Source organism: Notolepis coatsorum, assembly GCF_963971535.1.
Source record: "Notolepis coatsorum genome assembly, chromosome: 16".
NCBI lineage: Eukaryota > Metazoa > Chordata > Actinopteri > Aulopiformes > Paralepididae > Notolepis > Notolepis coatsorum.
The window spans coordinates 31,014,564-31,037,176 of NC_140180.1; the positions used below are offsets into that span (position 1 = coordinate 31,014,564).

General features: G+C 41.6%; 1 protein-coding gene across 1 annotated transcript in view; it reads left to right on the top strand.

Moving 5' to 3' along the window:
* Window positions 1–2,329: 2,329 nt before the first annotated feature.
* Window positions 2,330–22,613, top strand: part of egf (epidermal growth factor) — a gene marked incomplete at both ends in the record, with an annotated part of 53,986 nt that continues 33,702 nt past the window's right edge. Inside the window, 10 exons of the mRNA XM_084332015.1 lie at window positions 2,330–2,456; window positions 4,660–4,859; window positions 5,614–5,795; window positions 6,177–6,404; window positions 8,952–9,154; window positions 10,363–10,476; window positions 11,312–11,434; window positions 14,582–14,704; window positions 21,289–21,414; window positions 22,266–22,402. Coding sequence (XP_084188141.1) covers window positions 2,330–2,456; window positions 4,660–4,859; window positions 5,614–5,795; window positions 6,177–6,404; window positions 8,952–9,154; window positions 10,363–10,476; window positions 11,312–11,434; window positions 14,582–14,704; window positions 21,289–21,414; window positions 22,266–22,402 — 1,563 coding nt within the window. The remainder of the gene's footprint in view (window positions 2,457–4,659; window positions 4,860–5,613; window positions 5,796–6,176; window positions 6,405–8,951; window positions 9,155–10,362; window positions 10,477–11,311; window positions 11,435–14,581; window positions 14,705–21,288; window positions 21,415–22,265; window positions 22,403–22,613) is intronic.

The following is a 22,613-nucleotide window of genomic DNA, read 5'->3' on the forward strand; positions in this document are numbered from 1 at the left end:
CTGTAGGATCCTGGCTGGACCTGGAAAACCATTCCCACCACAGATACCTCCAGCGAGCCCACCAGCTGCACAACGTCTGTGGCGCTGTCCGTCATCCACGCCAGCTGTTCTGTTATCATGACAACACAGGCTGTTTGATAAACAGATTGAATGGCCTGGTGGTTTGGGGAAGAACCAACCTGCTGCTCAAATCCCTCTTCCCTGTGACCAGGGATCTACCGTGCTGTCCTCGCGCCCGCTGGCCTGGCCCCGGATCATGGGACCTTCTCCCCTCTGTCTCCCCTAATCCGTCTCCCTCCGGGGAGTGGGCTGCCCGCTCTCCTTAAAAGAAATCACATTTCCCATTCGGAAAACTCTCAAATTCTCTGCAGACTCATTTGTATACTATAGATGATTGTTGCTACATTTTCGTGGACTGTATAACAGGTTTGATTGCTTTTCTCATAATTGATCAATAGTTCAGATGATTTGAAGGGTCTGTGATGATGTACCTGCAATGATGTATACATCCGTGATTTAAAAATGAGGGATAAGCTTGCAAGTGTCCGCACGATGCAAGGACGCGTGTCGCTGCTACTTTCCACCCTATAGTCAACTCAAATGGAGTTATGGACACCAACAGTTTCATTGTCAGCCAAAGATGAAATCGTGGGAAAGGGGAAATGTGATTTACATCCCTGATCATGTTTACCCGTTACAATAGCAGGAGACAGGGGAACCTTCTCAGCTATGTAAACCCTGCACAGCTAGTCCACAAGGTTAATTGGGATGTTACCGCTAACAATACACCAGTCATGGAGGGTATGAATAGGGTTTAGGGAGTCTGCTGGTTGTTCTCAAGGCAAACAATTTGCGGATAATCTCCTGCACTCGTCTTCTCTTATATATGGATTACTCATCCTGGCTGATTCACTCCGAGGAGACAGAGCCACCTAGATACTGGAGACTGTCTGACGGACATGCACAGTTCACATTCACTCATATTGGACATAGTGTACCTATTGTACCAATTGTGTGTGTGTGTGTGTGTGTGTGTGTGTGTGTGTGTGTGTGTGTGTGTGTGTGTGTGTGTGTGTGTGTGTGTGTGTGTGTGTGTGTGTGTGTGTGTGTGTGTGTGTGTGTGTGTGTGTGTGTGTGTGTGTGTGTGTGTGTGTGTGTGTGTGTGTGTGCGTGCGTGCGTGCGTGCGTGCGTGTGTGTGTGTGTGTGTGTGCGTGCGTGCGTGTGTGTGAGAAAGAGGGAGAGAAGTGTGTGTGTGTGTGTGTGTGTGTGTGTGTATGAGAGAGAGAGAGAGAGAGAGAGAGAGAGAGAGAGAGAGAGAGAGAGAGAGAGAGAGAGAGAGAGAGAGAGAGAGAGAGAGAGAGAGAGAGAGAGAGAGAGAGAGAGAGAGAGAGAGAGAGAGAGAGAGAGAGATAGAGGGGGGGGGGGGTTAGTATCTATGATATGTGTTTTTGAATACAGAGGTGCCAAAGGTTCTATCTATTTCTCTGGGTATAGAGAGAATTTACCACAAAACAGATGATATTGACTACAAGCCATCTGACGCTCTATGTCTCTTTCTCTCTCTCTCCTGTCTGTGTGTGTGTGTGTGTCTCTCTCTGTCTCTCACTCACACACACACACACACACACACACACACACACACACACACACACACACACACACACACACACACACACACACACACACACACACACACACACACACACACACACACACACACACACACACACACACACACACACACACACACACACACACACACACACACACACACACACACAAAGGACACGGGTCAGGGGGTGGAGTGAGGCTGATATTCTTTCCGAGACTTTTCTGTGGCCCAGCCTCATTACTTGCATTTTCAACATTCTGCTCGGGACATTGACTGCTGCTCAGAGAAAATACTTCTCCAGAGTCGACCTGGGGATGTGTAAAATTTACCACGGGGGTGTCAGGAATTTCATACTTTGCTTCCAAAACAGCCAGGCAACCTGGGGTCCAAAGTGAAGAGCACACAGGGTCCCACACACACCGTTTTGGGACTGAAAAGCGGCACTTGCGACATTGCTACCCTCCGCTTTACGCCCGGCACCTTTTTTCGGTTGATCTTTGCCTTGGTCCTCATGCCTCCTTGTGGGATGTAAACCTCCCTTCTCTCTCTCTCTCTCTCTCTCTCTCGACCGGGGCCTTGGGGGAGCGATGCCAACAGTCGGTCGGCGAGCGTCGCCGAGGTCTGGGGAACTCTCTCATGTGCCCGTGCTCACAGTCGGAATGCCTGAGAACAAGTGAAGAAGTGTGGCTCCCCGGACAGAGACGGAGCGCAGGATTATGTTGGTTGCGACGGTCACGGCAGCGCTGGTCTATTTCATGGTGCAAAGCGCCGGAGCCTTGGCCTCTGCCAGGGCATGCTGGCACGGGTACCCGTCGGCTGTGGGCAGCAATGGCAGCTGTGGGGGTGAGTTCTGTTGGATACCTGTCCCGTTCACTTGGTGTGCTGTGCGGCCCTGTCACTGAGAGTGTATATCAGAAGTAAGAGTGAAAACACTGAACACCTTTGTGATGCCTTTAACGCAATGCCTGCGTTTGATGATGCAGTTCATGAAATTGGATTAAGATAATGCTTGGTTGACAATTTATTCTTTGTTTAATTGTTATTTTTTATTTGTATTTTTTATTATTATTATAATTTCTTTTTATTTATTTAATTTAATACAATTTTAACTTTTGCCATGTACAGTAGCCCTCTAAATGAACAAACAGGAAATGATGTAAAAAGTTGTTGGTTCTCACATTCTCATAGAGAATACACTGTTATAGTTACAAATGAACCAAAAACATTATGTATATAAGCCCCATCTTTTTTTTTTTTTTTTATTGTATGCACATGCGTGAAGTGATATGCCACAAGGGTGTATACACTACTACATCAGGTAACCTCATCATTACTATATATCAAACTAAGTGTATCAGCCACTATTTTGGTATAACAGTGTCTCTCACACAAGGAATGCCTCCATCCCTAGGAAAGACAGCGTGGGGGAAGAGGACGGTCACAGGCAGTTTTTCCAATGCGTCACACAAGGAGCTTGGCTGACCAGACAGTGTGATATGCACACAGCCAAGCTGGTCTGGTCTTGTGTGGGTGTTGATCACCACGAGGGTGAGCCCTGTGTCTTGGTTCAGAAGCGACTGTACATAGATATCATTGTAGGCTTATGTCTGAGAATCCATGACATCCCCTCTGACTGAATCAAGGTACTCTGATGCCAGCCAGACTGACCTTCGACCCCTTAAGCTGTCAGATAATCACTTGATATACAAAGCACAAAATAGACGATGCATGAGCAGTGGAAGATGACAATAATTCAGCATGGTCCAAGTATCCAAGTTTATTCTTCCCATCTTTCCCAGCCAAAACTGTGATTTACTCCCCAGAACTAATTTCGAAGTGGTTGGCTGTTTGATAAACTTTTTTTTTTTATCATATGTGCCTAGCCGTGGATAGGAGGGACTTGTTGAGGCAACGTCAAATTGTATTACTAACCAAAATTGGGTAGGTTTACTGGTTTAAAATCCCAAATGGCCACCTTCTGGACTTGTCAACCAATAATGAATCACAGTGTGTCCTAGCAACTTAGCAGCAACATCTTGGAGTCTCAATACAGGCCAGTGAGTCCCTTGTCTTGTCTGGTCTAGGTCATTGTCTCATTGTTCTATTCATTCCACAGAACTGGTGAGCAGTGGCCATGGTTGCACATGACAGAGTTTTGAGATGGTTTATTAACATATCAGAGCAGATTAGCCATATGTTCAAGAAAGAACCAACCACGGATCCATTATTTTATGATCCTTCAACTCAGCTTGTCTGAGCAGAGTCATTGATTGAGCTGATTTTTCTATATACACAGTGGACATATTGCAGGGGGGGGGGGGGGGGCATTTTATGTTTCCCTTAGATGTTAGTAGAAAGTTGAACCAAACTTTAATCCCCCCGGGTGTAAAATACAAAAAGTTACAAACGAACCAAAAAATACATTGTGATCCAGTTACATTGAGTTTTGTACAATTTCTACCATATTATAGTGTACCCTATGCAAAAGGTCATATGAAGATCATACAACTCTGCCCTGCCCCTGGTATACTACCTTCATTCACATGTAAGGATTTCCACCATGTGAAAGGATAGTGCGAGAGCTCTGTGTTGCTAAGAGACAACCGTTTAGCTCAAAAGCAGCTGAGACCGCCTTGAACTTAACCCCATTACCGCCGTGAATAGGTTTCTAAGCAATAATCAGTCCAGTGCGGCACAAAGCAGCAGAGGGCAGCTATTCCATTCAGTGGCTAAACTGGGAAGCGATGTAAAAAACTGAGAAAGCAAACAGTGTGGTTGGTGCCTGCAAAAGGACGATAATTGTTGATCAACCCAAAATTACGTATCTGTTTAAAATCACGTATAATCTGAGCTTTCTGTCCAACAGGGGATAATTCAACCAGAGTGGAACAGGTAGAAGTGCCCATAGAATTGCATGCCTACTTTAATACTCATACAGAAACTGTTATTAACATATTTTGAGATCAAACATGTTCTTTCAAGGACATGAATGAGTGGAATTTGTGGGATTAACATGGGATATGAAATACATGTTCCTTTTGGAAAGGTCCAGAGCCCTACCTGATCTTTGGTCATGGTAAGGCCATTCACCGCATGGATCTGGATGGGAGACACCAAAGAAGGATCGTGGCTGGAGTCGGAAGCTCTATTCTGCTTGACTTCCATTACAAAGAGGGGAGAATTTACTGGGCTGACAAAAATACTGGTGTCATCTACAAAGCATCCTTGGCGGGAACACAGAGACAGGTGACCATACGTCTATAGTATAGTCACACATAATCTACAGTAATGTCATACATCATCTACAGTATAGTCACACATCATCTACAGAAATGTCATACATCATCCGGTATAGTCACACATCATCTACAGAAAAGCCATACATAATCTACTGTATAGTCATACATCTACAGTAATGTCATACATCATTTACAGTATAGTCACACATCATATACATCAGTAATGTCATACATCATCTACAGTATTGTCATACATCTGTAGTATTGTCATACATCATCTACAGTATTGTCATACAGAATTCTGAGTGAAGAATGTTGTGTTCAGTCAATAACATGCAAGCCTCTCAATTTTAATGTGTTGGTCATTGTTCAGAAATGTGTATTTTCATGCTAAAATTATTGTGTTAATTTAGCATTCCAGCCAGAGATGGGAGAATGTTGCATGTGAGATATCAACGTTTCTTTACAGTATTACTATGGCATCATCAGTATGGCATTCCAGAGAAATAATGCTTCCGTAAAAGTTAATGCTTCAGGAAAAAAATAGCAATCCTTAATGCAATTTGTATATCTATTTTTTCATCTACATCATTTCATTGAGCTGTAATTGCACAAAACTGTGCAAAACGGTTTAGAGCCTTGGGATGTGTGAGATTATGTGCAAAATAAATCTGCGTTGTTTTTCTGTGAAGTGCCCCTTGAGAATGTTGTTTTTGGTGTATGGGGTAAGTAATCACTTATCATTTGAACACCCTCTCCAGAAACTGTACTCATCTGAGAAAGGAATCTCAGGCCTTGCTGTCGACTGGATTCAGAACAAAGTCTACTGGACAAGTGACGAAAAGGGAACTATCAAGCGAATGGATGTAGACGGGAAAAACGAGAGGACTCTTTTGAAGCAGTTGACTCAACCAAGCTGTATCACAGTTGACCCAAGTGAGAGGTACAGTACGTTCGTCAAGCTCGAGCGGTTGTATGGAAAGAGCAGTCGCATGAAAGAAAAGTATTCCAAGGCATCTTGGCAGTTCCCTGCCATCTTGTTTGTGTGTTACTATAAATGCCATGTCTCCCTCCTTCAAGCACATAGGTGCAATATGACTGACTGACGTTCACATACCACTAACCCGCGAGTAGGACACAAAGGTAGCCATTTTGACCAGTCTAGGTGATGCCAGCCGTTTTATGTCATTGTGGCACTTTACCAGAATTGGTATGAATCACGGTTACCTACAAGGTTCCCCTTGCTATTTCTCGGCCTAATTCTTCCACATATCACTCGTTTTAAGGCACATTCTCAACATAACTGTTAGGTCTATTTCCCCAGGTTTCTGTTCTGGCTGTCTGACGGGATAACCCCCAGCATCCAGCGGTCGGATGTGTCGGGGCAGATGACAACCACAGTGCTAAAGATCCCAGAGAAGCTGAAAACGCTGTCTGTTGACTGGAAGGACAAGAGAGTGTTCTGGGTTCAGTTTGGCCTGGAGGGAGAAAGCGCCATTGGCTCCTGTGATTACAATGGGAATGTCATCATCGTCACAGAGCATCCATTTCGGTGAGTAGCCTAACAAGCATGTGTCGTCAAAAATCATGATTTCGGGCGGCCGGGTAGTGCAGCGGACTAAGCGTCTGTCTACCACCACAGAGACAGTGGGATCGAATCCAGCTGTGGTGCTTCCGGGTTGGCCGACCGTCCATACTAACACAATTGGCAGTGTTAGCCGGTGGGAAACCCGGCGAGGGTGGGTCCTGGTCATTGTAAACAGCGACTCCTACAGTTCGGTCGGGGCGCCTGCACAGCAAGGGAAGGATCTAGGAGAGGTAGTGTGACCTTCCACACGTTACACTCTCCCAGTGAGAGTCACTGCCAGGTGAAAAGAAGTGGTGGGCTGGGTACACATGTGTCGGAGGAAGCATGTGATAGTCTCCGCCCTCCCGGACCGACGGTAGGGGGTAGAGTGCGCAACGACCAGGAAGGGGATTGGGAATTGGCATAACGACTAACATTGGGATGGGAGAAAAACGGAAAAAGAAGGGGGGAAAAGATAATAAAAAAATAATAATAAAAATCATGATTTCCACAAACAAACCGCACCATTTGTATTAAAGGGACATTCCCGCCATAATACAGTACATACTCTTTCATTTCATCGCTCCTATTTATTCGCCAAAAAGATTTTTTCTACAGTCTTAAGATTTATTTTGATGCAAGTTCCTAAAAAGTTCAAACCTGTACAACATATTCACTGTAAAATAACTATATTGTTTACACTGCCTATTTTTTACTTTTCTACTGTACTATAATTTTATTGCCTGTATTTATGTCTTCTACTATTACCATGCCCATACATTTACCTGAGATAAACATTGCATGTGAAATGGTGTGCATAGAAAACATGGCCCTTTACGTTTTCCATTAAGATGCGATTAGCATTAACTTTAAGAAATATCAAGTCTTAAAGTCCAGTAAGACTAGCTCCTAAACACATGATACATGTTAGAAAATAGTGGCAGAAAACAAGTGAAAAGGCTAAACTATAATAGTGCTGAATTGTGGAGTTAAACCATTTTTCTAAATGTGGTCCAGGAATCGAACCCGGGTCAGCCGTGCCACGACGCAGCATGTTACGTGGTTCGCCACTTGGGCACCCCGTGTTGAGCATTTTTTGCGCAGGCCTGAAATCATGGCTCAACACTGGAGCCATCCTTGCATAACCCCTAACACTATATTATACAAACAAGAGTGTTAGCATTAGCATGGATCTCCTGGAGCAGATAAGTACAGTATGCTCAAAAGTGTAGCATAACAAAGCTAACTGTTTCATGTATGTGAATGGAAAATGCTAAAACAACTAGTGGCATAAAAACAGATTTTGGTGGTCTAACCTAGCTAGTCAAGCTTTCTCACCAAATAATGTAATGCCATGGTCTTACAGAACACAGAAGTCAATAAACTGAAAACCCAACAAGGGTGTATCATGTAAAAATGATGAGCAAACAAAAAAATAATACATGCTGGTTTGGAAGAGACAAGGAGAGTACAATGAATGAAAAATAATCCAAGCTGGGTTTGGAAGAGACGATGAGAGTCCAGGGAACAATTGAGCACACGAGGTCAGGCGGAGGGCAGAGCGCGAAATGAGAATCCAAGGCAACAGGGCAGGTCAGGCTGAGAGCATGAGCTGCTAGCAGGAGGTAGGATCCATTTAGAAGTTTTGATAGTTTATAGCAAAACGTTTTAGTGATTGAATGGAAAGATTTAATGGCACTTGAGCTGAAAAGCAGCTGTCAATCAAGCGTGATCAGACAAAGGCTGTCCCATTCCGAAGGCTCCTTCAAATGCATTCAAGAAATGCAGAAATTTGGAAAATCCAATGGGCGGATCCTTTGGGACAGCCAAGTATCCCAGAATGCATTTCACACCAACCGGCAGCGATGGCAGAAGGCTGAAAGCTGTTTTAATATTTAACATTTAAGTTTTAATATTTCTTCAGGCGACAATGTAACCATTTAGATTCCCAATATGTGGTCAGTTTATCCACATATGCTCCAACTTGCTCCAATTTGCTACAAATTCCTGGTTTCATCTGGGCATGTGTCAACCCCAGTCTCTTCTTCTCGTCGTATTAACGTCGCTCGGTTTGGCCATGGCAGACTACAAAGTACATGGCTTTGTAGAATGCATCCTTAGATGAAAACAGCTCCTGAATTGAGACACAGCTATGGTCTGAGCAGCCAGATTATAATTTTTTTAGCTGGGTTATTATACTAGTTATTAAAGTGTTTAATCATTCTGACAGGGTGGTTAATAACAAAGAAATTCTGTTGTGTGACAAACTTGTTTATTTTCACTTTACCCTGAGATGATCAAAATATTGTTGTTGTTGTTGTTGTTGTTGTTGTTGTTGTTGTTGTTGTATAATTATAGTAGTATTATAGTATTTGGGGATCTCACTCATGATTTATGATTTCTTCCTACTGTGTCAGGTTTCAGTCTCTGGGGATCTCAGGCTTTATGATTTATGATTTATTCCTACTGTGTCAGGTTTCAGTCTCTGGGATATCAGTCTTTATGATTTATGATTTCTTCCTACTGTGTCAGGTTTCAGCCTCTGGGGATCTCAGTCTTTCGGGAGAATATGTATTACACCGATGTCACATCACGGGCTATAAGACAAGTCACCAAGTACACAGGTGGAAATGCAGAGAACGTCAATACAAAACGAATGACAAAACCCCCCGTTGATGTCAAGGTGGTACATCCCCTCAACCAGCCAATAGAAGACTCTGTGCCAGTGCTTCCAGGTTAGAGAGTTCACAATATCTTGCTTTAAAAGGATACTAGGAAATGTATTCATTCTCAGTATGCTGGTGCTTGATTAAGAATCACTGAATACATTTTAAAATGTCACAATATCCCTTTTTGATACAGTCACAGTATCTCTTGTTCTTAAACTACCTCAGAATCACAATCACAATCACGGCTACTGGCCTGTGAATGGAGTAATACAGTGCTATTTTATCTCTGCCTCTGCTACTGATTTGCACACACTACACCAGGCACGTGCGCACATAGAGCCCAAAGGGTGCTCGAGCACCTGCCCTTTTGTGCCTCATAAAAAAGTCACCTTTTTTTTCTTTCACCGTTGCGCATATACTATGGAGATGTATGGGCCTTGTAAGTCAGTGATAAAAGTGTCTTTCAAGGATAAGTGAGCTCCTGCACTGATTATTATAGTTCAATAATCAATATTTGATCACCAAAACCCCCCAAAAAGCATAAAAAGGGGGCCCCCCGCCCAAAAAAGCCCCCCAAAAATCGGGCTTGCGCTCTTCGCACACTTGCTTTGCACGCACACAGGCCCAGCCCAGTGCCCTTTTCAGCCTTTGAGCACCTGCCCCTCTAAAGTCCTGTGCACGTCCCTGCACTACACCGACACAGTGTTTGTTAAAGGAGCCAGAGCTACTGATTCTACTGCCACTTTGCACCCACCACACCCACACTGTGATTACTACATTGTGACTATTGTATTGTAAATTAATGATTTTCTTTTATTTTTTTATCATGGCTATGCTGCAAATCTTTTCATATTTACATGTTTTATTGCCTCTTTTTTGTAGTAGGCTACTTGTGTAGATGCTGCTCTGCTATGCAGAGGAGCCATGCAAGAACAAATACTTTAACTCCTCTATGCTGTAACTGAATGGGGATGTGACAATAATTCAGATTCTCTGATATATAAAATAATAATGTTTTTTTTTTTAATAATAATATAATAATTGTATGGTAATATACAATCATGTTTTTCTTTACCTTTTCATGTTGGCATAGTAAATATATTTAGGATCTTTGGGTATTAAATGGTATGAAATAGCCAGACCGATCCCAGCAAAATCCTATAATAGCTCTATACTGTATATGAAGTAAGAGTTACCATCTGGCTGCCTTTTGAATCACGATTCTCATACATCATGTTACTAGTCAAATGTTAACTGTTAACTTTTCCATGCAGGTTGTGACCAACAGACAGGTGACTGTGTAAATGTGTGCTCCAGTCCAGCTGAGCAGGGGGTCTGCCAGTGTGGTGAAGGCTTTGTGCTCAGCAGGCTTGGCAATCATTGTGAAGGTAAGAAACTTGTATTAAAGGTAGAATCTGTAACGTCGTCAAACAGCGACCTCTATGAAATTTGTAATAAAACACAAGATACTTGTGCCCTAATGATAAGGATAAGCACTCAATGAAGAAACCCAATCCCCTTGCCAAACATCTACTGTATGGTGTGGGTGCACGAGGAAATGGTTAAAAGGTGAGCTTGAGGTATTGGCAATGCCGCTACTACATACCCTACCACATGGCCCCCAATGGCCACCACAACCCGATGTGTAGATAGATAGGCAGCGAGAGCCAGCATTTCACCAGGGTTATCAAGTGGGCACCTCCCTTCACTGCTGTTTCGTCAAGTTAGGCCCACGACACCTCGGGAAAGCAAAAAGCAAAAGATGACAATGTGGTACTGCGCTTTGTTTACAGTTTTTGTTGTTGTCCGATGTGTGGGTTGGATTTCAGTGGGTATCTACAGTAGGGAGGGGTTGATACTGCTGGCCACACCAAGAGGGGTCTGGAGAAATTCACAGTACAATAACTAGTGTTACTAAACTCCAACGACCAAAACGTAAACAAAGCACAATACCAAGTGGGGCTCTTTTGCCTAGATGTCGCTGTTTGACGGCATTACAGATTATAGCTTCAAGCTCAACTGTAGTTTACCCTTTTCTGTATCAATATTCATGAATTTGGGAGAGCCTGGAAAATCCTAATGTTTGAATAATCTGATATTTTATAGTGCACATTAAGTTAATACATTTACAGTAAACACTTCTTGAATAATGTCTGTGTAATAGCTATTACCAAATTAACCTAAATTAAAAAAAAATACCTAAATGTTTTGTGTGCACCATAGATATCAATGAGTGTGCTTTGTGGAACCATGGCTGCTCCTTGGGTTGTGAGAACATCCCGGGTTCGTACTTCTGCACCTGCCCCAAAGGTTATGCTCTGCTTCCAGACAGAAAAACCTGCCAAGGTAGGCTACTGGACTATAACAGAAAATCATCTAAAGCACCTATATAATGTAGTTTAATCAACCTATTCAGTTTTTTGACTTAAGAATTGCATTATGACTGTATGAAAAACGTAAGTCACTTCCCTGTAAAAATCTGTATGGATAGTGTTGCTAATATTGCTATGTTAGCTTGGCTAGAGGTCGATAATGTTAGCTTGACTAACAGTGCATAATGTTAGCTTCGTATGTTGCTAGCATTGATAACGTTAACTAGGTTCATGTATGTTGCTAAAGTTGCGTAATGTTAGCTTGGCTAACACATTGCTAATGTTACCATCACTAGCTAACATGCTACTGTACCTTGTGGTTTGCTGTGTGTATGCACGTAGCAGCGTGAGCTGTGATTGGTCTACTTTTGTGGGGACAGACAGAGATACAGACAGACATACAGACAAACCCTGTTCTAGATGGCTCACGCCTCACGGCCAGTGCCACACCCACACCATATGAAATTAAAGCAGCATTTCACCCAAAAATGATAATTTGTATATCAATTACTCACCCTGAGAGTAGTTTTCTTCTCGCATGTCTCCATGGTGAACAAAGAATCCAAAATACTTGATGAATTGAAGTTAATGGAGATTTGGTTTAACAACAGCAAAACTATCAAAACATCCAAATTCCAGTTTAACTGCAAAGATGGACACTTGCTATGACTATGTCCTTATGGGGTGTTTTCCAAATATATGTTTTAAGTTGGGGAATTTGGGGGGAATCGTTTCAACCAAGACATGCATCATTTTGTGTGATTACATCCTGTGAAACACACATGCACTTTTTACTTCTTCATGGGCTATATGCTGTAGTTCCTTTCTGCTTTAGCTGCTCTGGAAGATGCTGTTTGTCCCCCAGACAGTACTGTGACCCCACAGTTCCAATAAAACTGGAGACCAGACAGACTAGACCTAGGTGTCAATTCCCTGTTAGGTTATGTGGGTCAAACCACATGTCTGGGAGAAGTTGAGAGGGAAAGGTTGCGTAAAATAGATGCAAAGAGGGAAGTCACATGATAGTTAGTAGCGATGTAAGCTCTGGCCTTTCTTATAACAATTCAGTGCTTGGTGATGTCACACATTTTGCGGAGATATTATTAGATTCAATAGGCTATGATATGATATATTGTGGTCCAGCTAACAAATAGATTTTACAGCATTGGTATCAACATATACAGTATATTGTCACTGTATACCACTGCTATAATAATAATAATAATAATAATAATTATTATTATTATTATTATTATTATTATTATTATTATTATTATTATTATTATTATTATTATTATTATTATTATTATTATTATTATTATTGTTGTTGTTGTTGTTGTTGTTGTTGTTGTTGTTGTTGTTGTTGTTGTTGTTGTTGTTGTTGTTGTTGTTGTTGTTGTTGTTGTTGTTGTTGTTGTTGTTGTTGTTGTTGTTGTTGTTGTTGTTGTTATTATTATTATTATTATTATTATTATTATTATTATTATTATTATTATTATTATTATTATTATTATTATTATTATTATTATTATTATTATATATTCTTTATGGATACATATGTGCATTTCTCTTTATTAACTAAATTGGTAAAAAATAATAATAATACAAATAAATATATAGGTCCTATATTATATATCCCAAACTATCTCTTTAACAGTTTAAGCAAGTGAACATATTGCTGTGTTCTAATCTCTTCATTCAAATCAAACAGGACAGTTAGATTAGATCACGTGATATTTGTAATAGGGGACATATTTAGTCAGCAGCTTTGTCCTACTAAGCTGGTTAACAGACATCCTTCGCCAAGGAGGTATAGAACATTACACATGTGTGCTCCAAGACAATCAGTGTGGAAGAGGCTGCCATTTAGCAAATAAAGAAATAAATACATTAATAAATAAAGAAAATAAATCACTGCTCAGCATAACTATTTTGAAAACATATATTATCCCATCTTTCATAGCATTAATGATGTTGTATACAAATACAATAATAATTGTTTGTGTTTGTCTCAGATGATCAAAACGCTAAATAGAATGTATGAATAGAAACTAGGATTCCTCATTTATATTTTACACCAGTGCTTCAATATTCAATCAATCAATGTTCACAGTAGGCACCAAGATTTCACACAAGCAATATCACACCAGAGGGAGTGCTGTCATCCTGAATATCAGCATGGCTGTGAGTCGGTCGTAGGTGCCACAGACCGAGTACCAAAGATAATCACAGCCGTACTGATATTCAGTACAACAGCACAACCTTCAGTGTGATATTGCTTTCATACAACAGTTCTACAATCACCATTTATTAGTTAACAATAATAAGCAACAACAGATTATAATTAGTTTGTTTATTTAATCATTTATTTAGCTCTGGCACCAAATAGTTCCACCAACTGTGCTCTTGAACTTGGACCATTGCCTAATTAATGGTTATTAATAGAAAACCTGTGCAGCAGAGTGATACAATAGGCCTAAAAGTCCCAGTGATGCTACACTGAAAACCAGCACTCGTGGAATCCTCATGGAAGCCTCTTGTCCAATCAAATTACTTAGTTGGAACTACCTGTTGTATAATGTCAGGTACAGTATGTGCCATTCTGGACAAACATTACATTACACCGGAGTCTCACTGCATTCTCACCACACTTTCACCCGTTTGGATGGGATTAGGATTAGGCCTGACTGACCGGAGCAAGGGTTAAGAAGCTTGTTGTCCCTGCGACCATCTGGCTTTGTCCGACTCCCGAGATATACTACCTGTTTAGGGCCCGCACCGGCCGACAATAGACCGGGAATATTTTTGAACATCATATGACGTCATGTGACAACATCACTTTGATCCAGTGAAAGAGACGTTTGAGTTGGTCTAGTGACAAGTTAGGTTGAGTGCCATAGAGAGAGAGAGCTGTTGAACTACAGTATAATGTTCTCAACACAAGATTTAATGACTGTAGCGTATACCATCAGTCATGTTGCTTGTCCTTGACTCAAACTTTGATTTGCTTCTTGTGTTTACAGCAGCTCAATTCAATTGATTTCAGTTCATTTCATTACATCACAGCATTTCCAATAGCATCTGGAGATAGTATAGTCACCTTTTGTCTTTATCTCCACAGAGATCATAGCGTGTGAAGGAAATATGACCAAGTGTGGCCCCGGCTGTCTTGCCACTGAAAATGGTTACGTCTGCGTGTGTCCAGAAGGCTCCGTACTACAACAGGACGGGCGGTCCTGCACCGGTAGGATTATGTTACTAAGATACTAACTAGCACTATCTAGCAGCAACAGACTACATCCCCACTACACCCCCTACAGTGTAATTATTAGTGTAATTAGCTTTACAAGCAGTGATGCCAGTAACTAGTTACTCTAATCTGATTACTTTTTCAGTAAATAGTCATCTAATTTACTTACTTTTTACAAGCCAGTAATCTAATTACAGTTACTTTTCCAAGTGGCTGTGCGTTACTATTTAGTTACTATCTCATAATGCTGATGATAAGAGAGCCAGGGGTACAGTCATGTTTACGTTTATAGCTGATTTTAGAATGGCTTCAGCATGAAGTTAAATCAACTATCCAATTTGTTTTATAGTGTAATTTGGCTACTTGAGAGAGAGTGAGAGTGAGAGAGACAGAGAGAGATTCATGTTACGCGCGACTTGCGGAGTACGCACTGAGTCCGTTGTCTCAGAATGGATTTGGTAGAGAGAGAGAGAAAAAAAACTGTTGTCATTTTTATGTTGTGGCAGCAGCAGGGGGGACGACGACGACTTCTTAACCTGGTTACTAATCAAGTAATCAGTAAAGTAACTAGATTACTTTTTAAAGGAGTAATCAGTAATCAGTAATCAGATTATTTTTTACAAGTAATCTGTGGCATCACTGTTTACAAGTCAGATTGTTAACTAGTCAGATTGTTGGATTTTTTGGTTACAACCTGGAAAACCATTGGAAACAGAGAGACAACCAGTCGTCGTCGTCTTTCTGGTATATTCATAGTTTAAAATAAATAAGATGTATGGCAATGCATCTCACTGGCAACCTGTCATCAGCGCAATCTACAACTTTAGGAGGAAGCAAACAGATGTAAGTCATATTGAAGACTATCCCGTTCCAGAAATTATAATTACCTCTTTGTGTTAAGTCACCCGGAGATTCATAAATATAATATTAAATGTCCAGGCAGGGAAATATCCTGCAGCTGAATGGGTAAAGACGTGAAAGTGCACGCCTGAAGATGGATCAAACGTAACTTTTCACAATTAGCATGAACTCTCAATGGTGGCCAGTGTTGGAACCGTTTTTTTACACAGGCCAAATAAAATAGCGATCTACGGTACCAGCAAACACTCTACCAGCGCAACCTGAGCATGTGCTGTACCCCTATCTCCCATTAGGTGATGTTGGTGACTTAGCCTCCACTATATTATCATGGTTGCATTGGTCGCCTCCGCCGTCGGTGTGTGAATGTGTGAGTGAATGGGGGAATGTGGAACAAAATTGTAAAGCGCTTTGGATAAAAGCACTATATAAATGTACCATTTACCATATACAGGGGAATGGGGAGTTTTCCTCCTAAAAGTAGATTGCGAGTACAACCAAGCGAGGACGTCCCATTCCGATGTTTAATGGCTTCGACACATGGTAGGCAATGAGCGACAAAGACGACAACAAATGACTTTGTAGCTTCAACGTGTCGATAGCTCAAAAGATGTTTTCTACTTTGCAGTTGCAACCTTACATATGCATGTAAATGTGTGCCAGCGCAAAATACCAATGAGATCGAGCATCGCTTGTTGCTTCATGGACAAAGGCTTGTCATCCTTATTTAATTGGAAATGAATGGCACACTTGCAATGTCGTCTACTGTCTATCTGTCCCATGAGACCTCTATGCCCCAGAGGGATATTAAGATATTCCTTTATTGAGCCCCTTGGGGAAATTCAGGCATCATAGCAGCATGGGGGAGAGGAGCAGGTATGGGCATGGTAATAGTAGAAGACAATATAGGCAATGCAATTATAGTAAAGATAATTAAACAATATAGCCCAACTGCTGGAAGTGCTGTTTACCAACATGGTCTCTAGAGGCTAGCCCCAACGCTACCCTGACTAGCTAATTCTGAGATACCTGTAATTTCTCTTTTAGAACTTTGGTCAGGCCACCATACCATGAACAGATGGCATAATCAAAGCAACATGAAACTAGACAGTTGGCTAACAGACGGAGACTAGTTGCGTCCAGAAACTGAGCTTTCCTGGCCAGCAATTGTGTTCTGCCGCTCAGGCCTGTCCCCGACTAAGGATTTGTATAGTCAACTTTGATTGGCCGAAATTTGCCGATAGTTGATTATTCCCAGAATCTATTATTTTGGGGGGGGGGGGGGGGGGGGTGGGTCATTCCATTTGGGCTGTGGGGGGTGCTTAATGTGTGAAGAAGTCGACTGAAGGCTTCTTGTCCTCTGCGAAAGCATGCAGTTGGTCCACTGATGGATACATCTTGATATGTCTAGTGTGTGAAATCCTCTTTCTGTGCCCGTTTTCTTAGGCAGTTAGCCTCGCTGGTATGTGCGCCATTAGCGTTAGCCACGCTTCTAGGCCTCTTTTTTTTATAATCTTATATAATCTTACGTTTTTTTTTTGCATTCGACTAAGTGGTTGGCAGTCGACTACGGCCCCTTTCGTTCGATTAGTCGACTATTCGACTAATCGAGGTCAGCCCTATGGTCTTTAACACATTCCCTGCCACGCAATTTTAGCATCTTAAACCACCCTCTGCCAGCACTGTAAGCCTGAGATGTTCACCTTCTTTGCAGGGCTATAACTTTTTAAATTGTATTGCTAAATTGACATTACTATGGCCCATTCAACATCGATTATCTATCGTTCAGGATGTAGGAACGTTTTACTTTTTCATTCATAGATTCATACGAAAATACGTCTAGAATATAAATATGTTTTTATCGTTTTCTGCAGTAATTTCTAGAACGTGAGATATAGGCATAAACGCATATATAGATTATCAAATGCCGTTTGTTGGCGATACACGCTATATAAAACATTTCAACTGTACATGATCCTAAACGTTATGACTGATCATGCGCGGATGAATGGGGGGGGGGGGGGTCGTTTATAATTCCGTGATCGTCGGTAAATGCTTTATGTAGTATGGGTGATATATTGATGAGAGCAGTTTGCATGGATAATAATAAACAAACACGCTGAAAATGACGTCAGTGTCCTCTTACCGTTCGACGATGAGACTGGAGGAAAAAGATCCCACTTATTTGACGGCGATCTCCTAAATCCATTTCCGGTTTGTATAATCATAATACATGGCCAAATCGTATCAATTATTGGGTTATGGCAGCGATCGCTACACACGGACATGTATACAGTCCCGCAACAATATACAAGTGCCCGATGCATTTGTCAGATGCACTTCCGGTTTGGCAACTCGCCGATCATCCACCAGGTGGCAGTATTGAAGCGTTGCAGAGTTGTGCATGCTCCCACTGCATCATACCAGGCTCCGTGAGGGAATTATGAATAACATGGCGAAAAAATGAAATATGATCTCAATAACGTCGTACGCCGTGGATTGGCAGAATTCGCATGAACTTGAAACACGTCGTAAGCCATTTCCGGTGTGGGATGTGTTAAAGCCATAGTTTCACTACCCAGGCTGTTGTCTAAATAGCAACCTAGGTAGCTGACTGAGGTTTTAGCAGGAAAGGACTGGCCCCCAAAGCTAATATTAGACAAATTCAGTTTCCGCAGCCTGGGTTGGGAACCGAATAAGATATAGTTTTGGCCATGTGATGAGACAACTTGTTGTCTGTGAGCCAGATAATTTGATTACATTTCTCACTGAGAATGGCCTGCAGCGTATTCAAATCCTTTTCAGAGGCTAGGATAGCCGAGTCATCTGCATACAGAAACAAATTTACATTACAAGCAGCTTGTAGGTCATTAATATAAATGTAAAACAATAAAGGGCCTAAGACACTTCCTTGCGGGACTCCGTGAGTCACAGGCTGAGCCTTGGAAAGATGGCCTTGGATATCAGTCTGTTGGTCCCTGTCGGATAGGTAGGAGATAAACCATTTCAGGCTTGTAGGGTTTATGCCAGTAGTACAGTAATCTAATCTACAAGTGTACAGGTGGCTACTGAAATGAACAGAATAACATGAGAGCATGAACACAGCATGGGAGAGTGGAGAGCGACTTATCTCATCAACTGGCAGCTGGCTCCCAGTGCCTGAGTGTGAACATGGCATTGGCCACACCTGGTGCACCTCATCAAAGAGGGGGGTCTTCCAGGTGTGCTCCATCGGGTCAGGATTTCCTAATGGATTTTATGGTTTTGGTTCAGTTCGCTCCTATGTCTGGTCTGGTGTGTAGACCTATTTGGTGTTTCAGTTAATGAAAGACCGGTGTGGTTGTTTCAAACCTTTCTTTGACTCTGTTGAGTCCTGCTGCATTGTGGGAGAGCTAATGGAGAGCCACTTGTCTCATAAACTGGCGGCTAGCTAGGTGGTGAGACAAGTAGCTCTCCATTGGCTCTCCGGGAGCATGTCTATGTTCCCCGGGTCCTATGTTCCCCGGGTTCTATGTTCCCCGCTTTGATTGATTGATTGATTGAACATTTTAGACCACCAGCCCTGATTCCAAACTCTAACCTTAACCAGTTCGAAAGAGGGCCTAAGCTTAACCGTTCGAAACAAGGCGGACATTAATAATAAATAAAATAATAAAAATTAATAAAATGTTCAATATATTAATCAATCAAAGCAGGGAACATAGAACCCGGGGAACATAGGACCCGAGGAACATGATCCCGGCTCTCCCACACATGGCATGTAAAAACTCATAGTATACCAAACGAACTGTTATCTTTTCTTGATGAAAGGTGTCAAACTGAGGCCACATTTTACTTTAATACCACAGCACAGAGGTTTAAACAACACTGTGGCAGTTCAGTGTGCAGTACAATCTGCTTTATAAAAGCTCTGCATCACTTTTCAAGCCCATGCACGCACAACAAAAGGTTTTTCACAGACAAAACTACCACATGTGCAAAACCACCTGCTGATTAGAGGTTGAGAAATATACTGTGCATGGGCTTGAAAAGCGATGCAGAGCTTGCTCTATGTCTGCCGGGCAGGTAAACTCACTCCTGCTAATTTATCTGAAGTTGCCTACTGCAGCTTTAAGCTGTAATTAACATAACACAATGATTCAGTATCCTCTGATGATATCACAGGAGCTATTCAAACTCATTAACTCTCAATAACTGTCAAACGAAATAAATATGTGCTACAGTTTAGAGCCTTGGGATATGTGTGAGATTATGTGCTCCTAAATAAATCAGCATTGTTTTTCGGTGAAGTGTCCCTTTAATACATGTGTTCCACTTCCTACACAATAAGCAGGACACAAAAACTGATGATAAATTATGCAAATAATTTTTGTTGGCATTTTTTTCTTTTCTAAATCACCCCTTAGACCGGATTGGATCATCTGACCCATTGTAGATCAGAATTAAGTTTATGTATTGCCAAGTATGTCATATGTATAAAGGAATCAGGGAGGAAGGAGTACATACAGTTATATCTTACATTTTGAGGAAGTTGTGCATCAAATAACGTAGCCTATAGTCAATATCACTGTCAAATATCATTCATAGTAGAATATCACTGATAGTAAAAGATCATTCATAGTAAAATATCACTGATAGTAAAATACCACTGATAGTAAAATATCATTCATAGTAAAATATCACTGATAGTAAAATGTTACTGATAGTCAAATATAATTGATAGTAAAATACCACTGATAGTAACATATCACTGATAGTCAAATATAATTCATAGTAAAATATCACTGATAGTAAAATATCATTGATAGTAAAATACCAGTGATGGTAAAATATCACTGATAGTAAAATATTATTCGTAGTCAAATATCACTGATAGTAGAATATCATTGATAGTAAAATGTCACTGATATAATTGATAGTCAAATATCACTGATAGTAAAATATCATTCATAGTCAAATACCACTGATAGTAAAATATCACTGATAGTAAAATAAAATTCATAGTCAAATATCATTATAGTCAAATATCACTGATAGTAAAATAAAATGCATAGTAAAATATCACTGATTGTAAAATATCATACATATTAAAATATCACAGATAGTAAAATGAGAAACGAATGAGCTGTTGAGTCAGGGCAGCATTACCAGAAAATCCACAGTCACTGTTGAAAACACAAGAAAACACCCAATAGACTTGTATCATAATATCCAGTGTGTGAGACTGAGCCATTGTTAAACAACAAGCGTGAATAGTTATATAATTAGGGTTCCATTCCATTCAGGTGTACTGGAGCCAGGGCCCTGGTAGTGTGCATACTCTCCCCCTGAAAGGGTTCTGGCACCTAAATGGAACGTATCCTAATTAATGTTATGTTTACCCTGCACTGACATGTCAAAATGGCCGCTGTGAAAAGGGTCTATTTGCAATAGCTGCAACCTTTTTGAGATAGGCCACACCCATTGCCCCCCCCCCCCCCCCCATTTAGCCAATTAACATGAACACACACATACCTTCACACGCACTCAGTTGACCTCCCTGCAAAAATGTCAGCCTCCTAGGGCGAAAACTCTGTCCGCTAGAGGGTGGGGGGACACTTTTGTGGACCGACAGACGTTCTAGAGATTCTGGTCGCAGCTAATAAAGTGGAGTGTGTTTGTAAGGAACAGAAGTGTGTCTGTGCTTTGCTTTGCCTCTAAACACTGTCTGGCTGTTCCAGGCTGTTCGTCTGCGGACAGAGGCGGCTGCAGTCAGGTCTGTGTCGCCGTGGGCCCCGCTAGGTGGGAATGTGACTGTCTGCCGGGCTACCAGCTCCATCAGGGTGGCAAGCGGTGCACTGCTACTGGTGAGTTCTGCAGTACAGACAGACACATCCCCCTGACTGACACACGTACTGTACACTCACCGCACAGAGGAGATACACGCTTGTGCACATTCTGGAACCTACAGTACACTCACACACACAGGAGATACGCACACACACAGACACACACAGACACACACAGACACACACACACACACACACACACACACACACACACACACACACACACACACACACACACACACACACACACACACACACACACACACACACACACACATACACATACATATATTGTACCTACTACCTACATACTACATACACAAAAGGGTGACAGTGGCTCCGGTGATAGAGCAGTCGTCTGGTAATCCAGAGGTTCCCAGTTTGATTCCCGCTCCTCCCGGGCAGTGTGTCAAAGTGTCCTTGAGCAAGACACTGAACCCCTAATTGCTCCTGATGAGCAGGTTGGCACCTTGCCTGGTTGCCTCTGCCATCGGTGTGTGAATGTGTGAGTGAATGGGTAAAATGTGAGGAACAAATTGTAAAGCACTTTGGATAAAAGCGCTATATAAATGCAGCCATTTATCTTTTACAAAAGCATGCATACAATACAGTACCTACATACTACACACACACACACATACATTATTGTACATACTACACACACACACACACACACACACACACATGCATACATATTGTACCTACATACACTAGACACACACACACACACACACGCATACATATTATACCTACATACTAGACACATACACACACACATTTGCAGCCTCCCCCTAACCCAATATACTGTACATACTACACACTCAACATGTAATGAAGTGCTAACATCAACACATGTCATTCTTCTCTAGGGCCACCCCCTTACCTGCTGTTTGCCAATACGGTTGATATACGAAGAGTGAATCTGGATGGTTCTGGAGACCAGAAGCTTCTGGAAGAGCGTCAAGGAGCACTCATAGCTTTGGATTATGATCCAATACAAAACAAAGTAAGGGCAAAGCATACATTTGGTAATACTGTACAAACACACTTGGATTTCTAAGTGTCCTATGTTTTCATAGCACTAAAGTATTGGGTGCTTGATGAGTCCCATTGTTGTTGTTGCTTTTAAGTCTTGTTAAGTTTTACAAATACAAAAAAACTAACCTTCTTACTGTCGTGCATGGCGGTGTGAGTGGCGCGCGGGCTGTTTGTGTTTT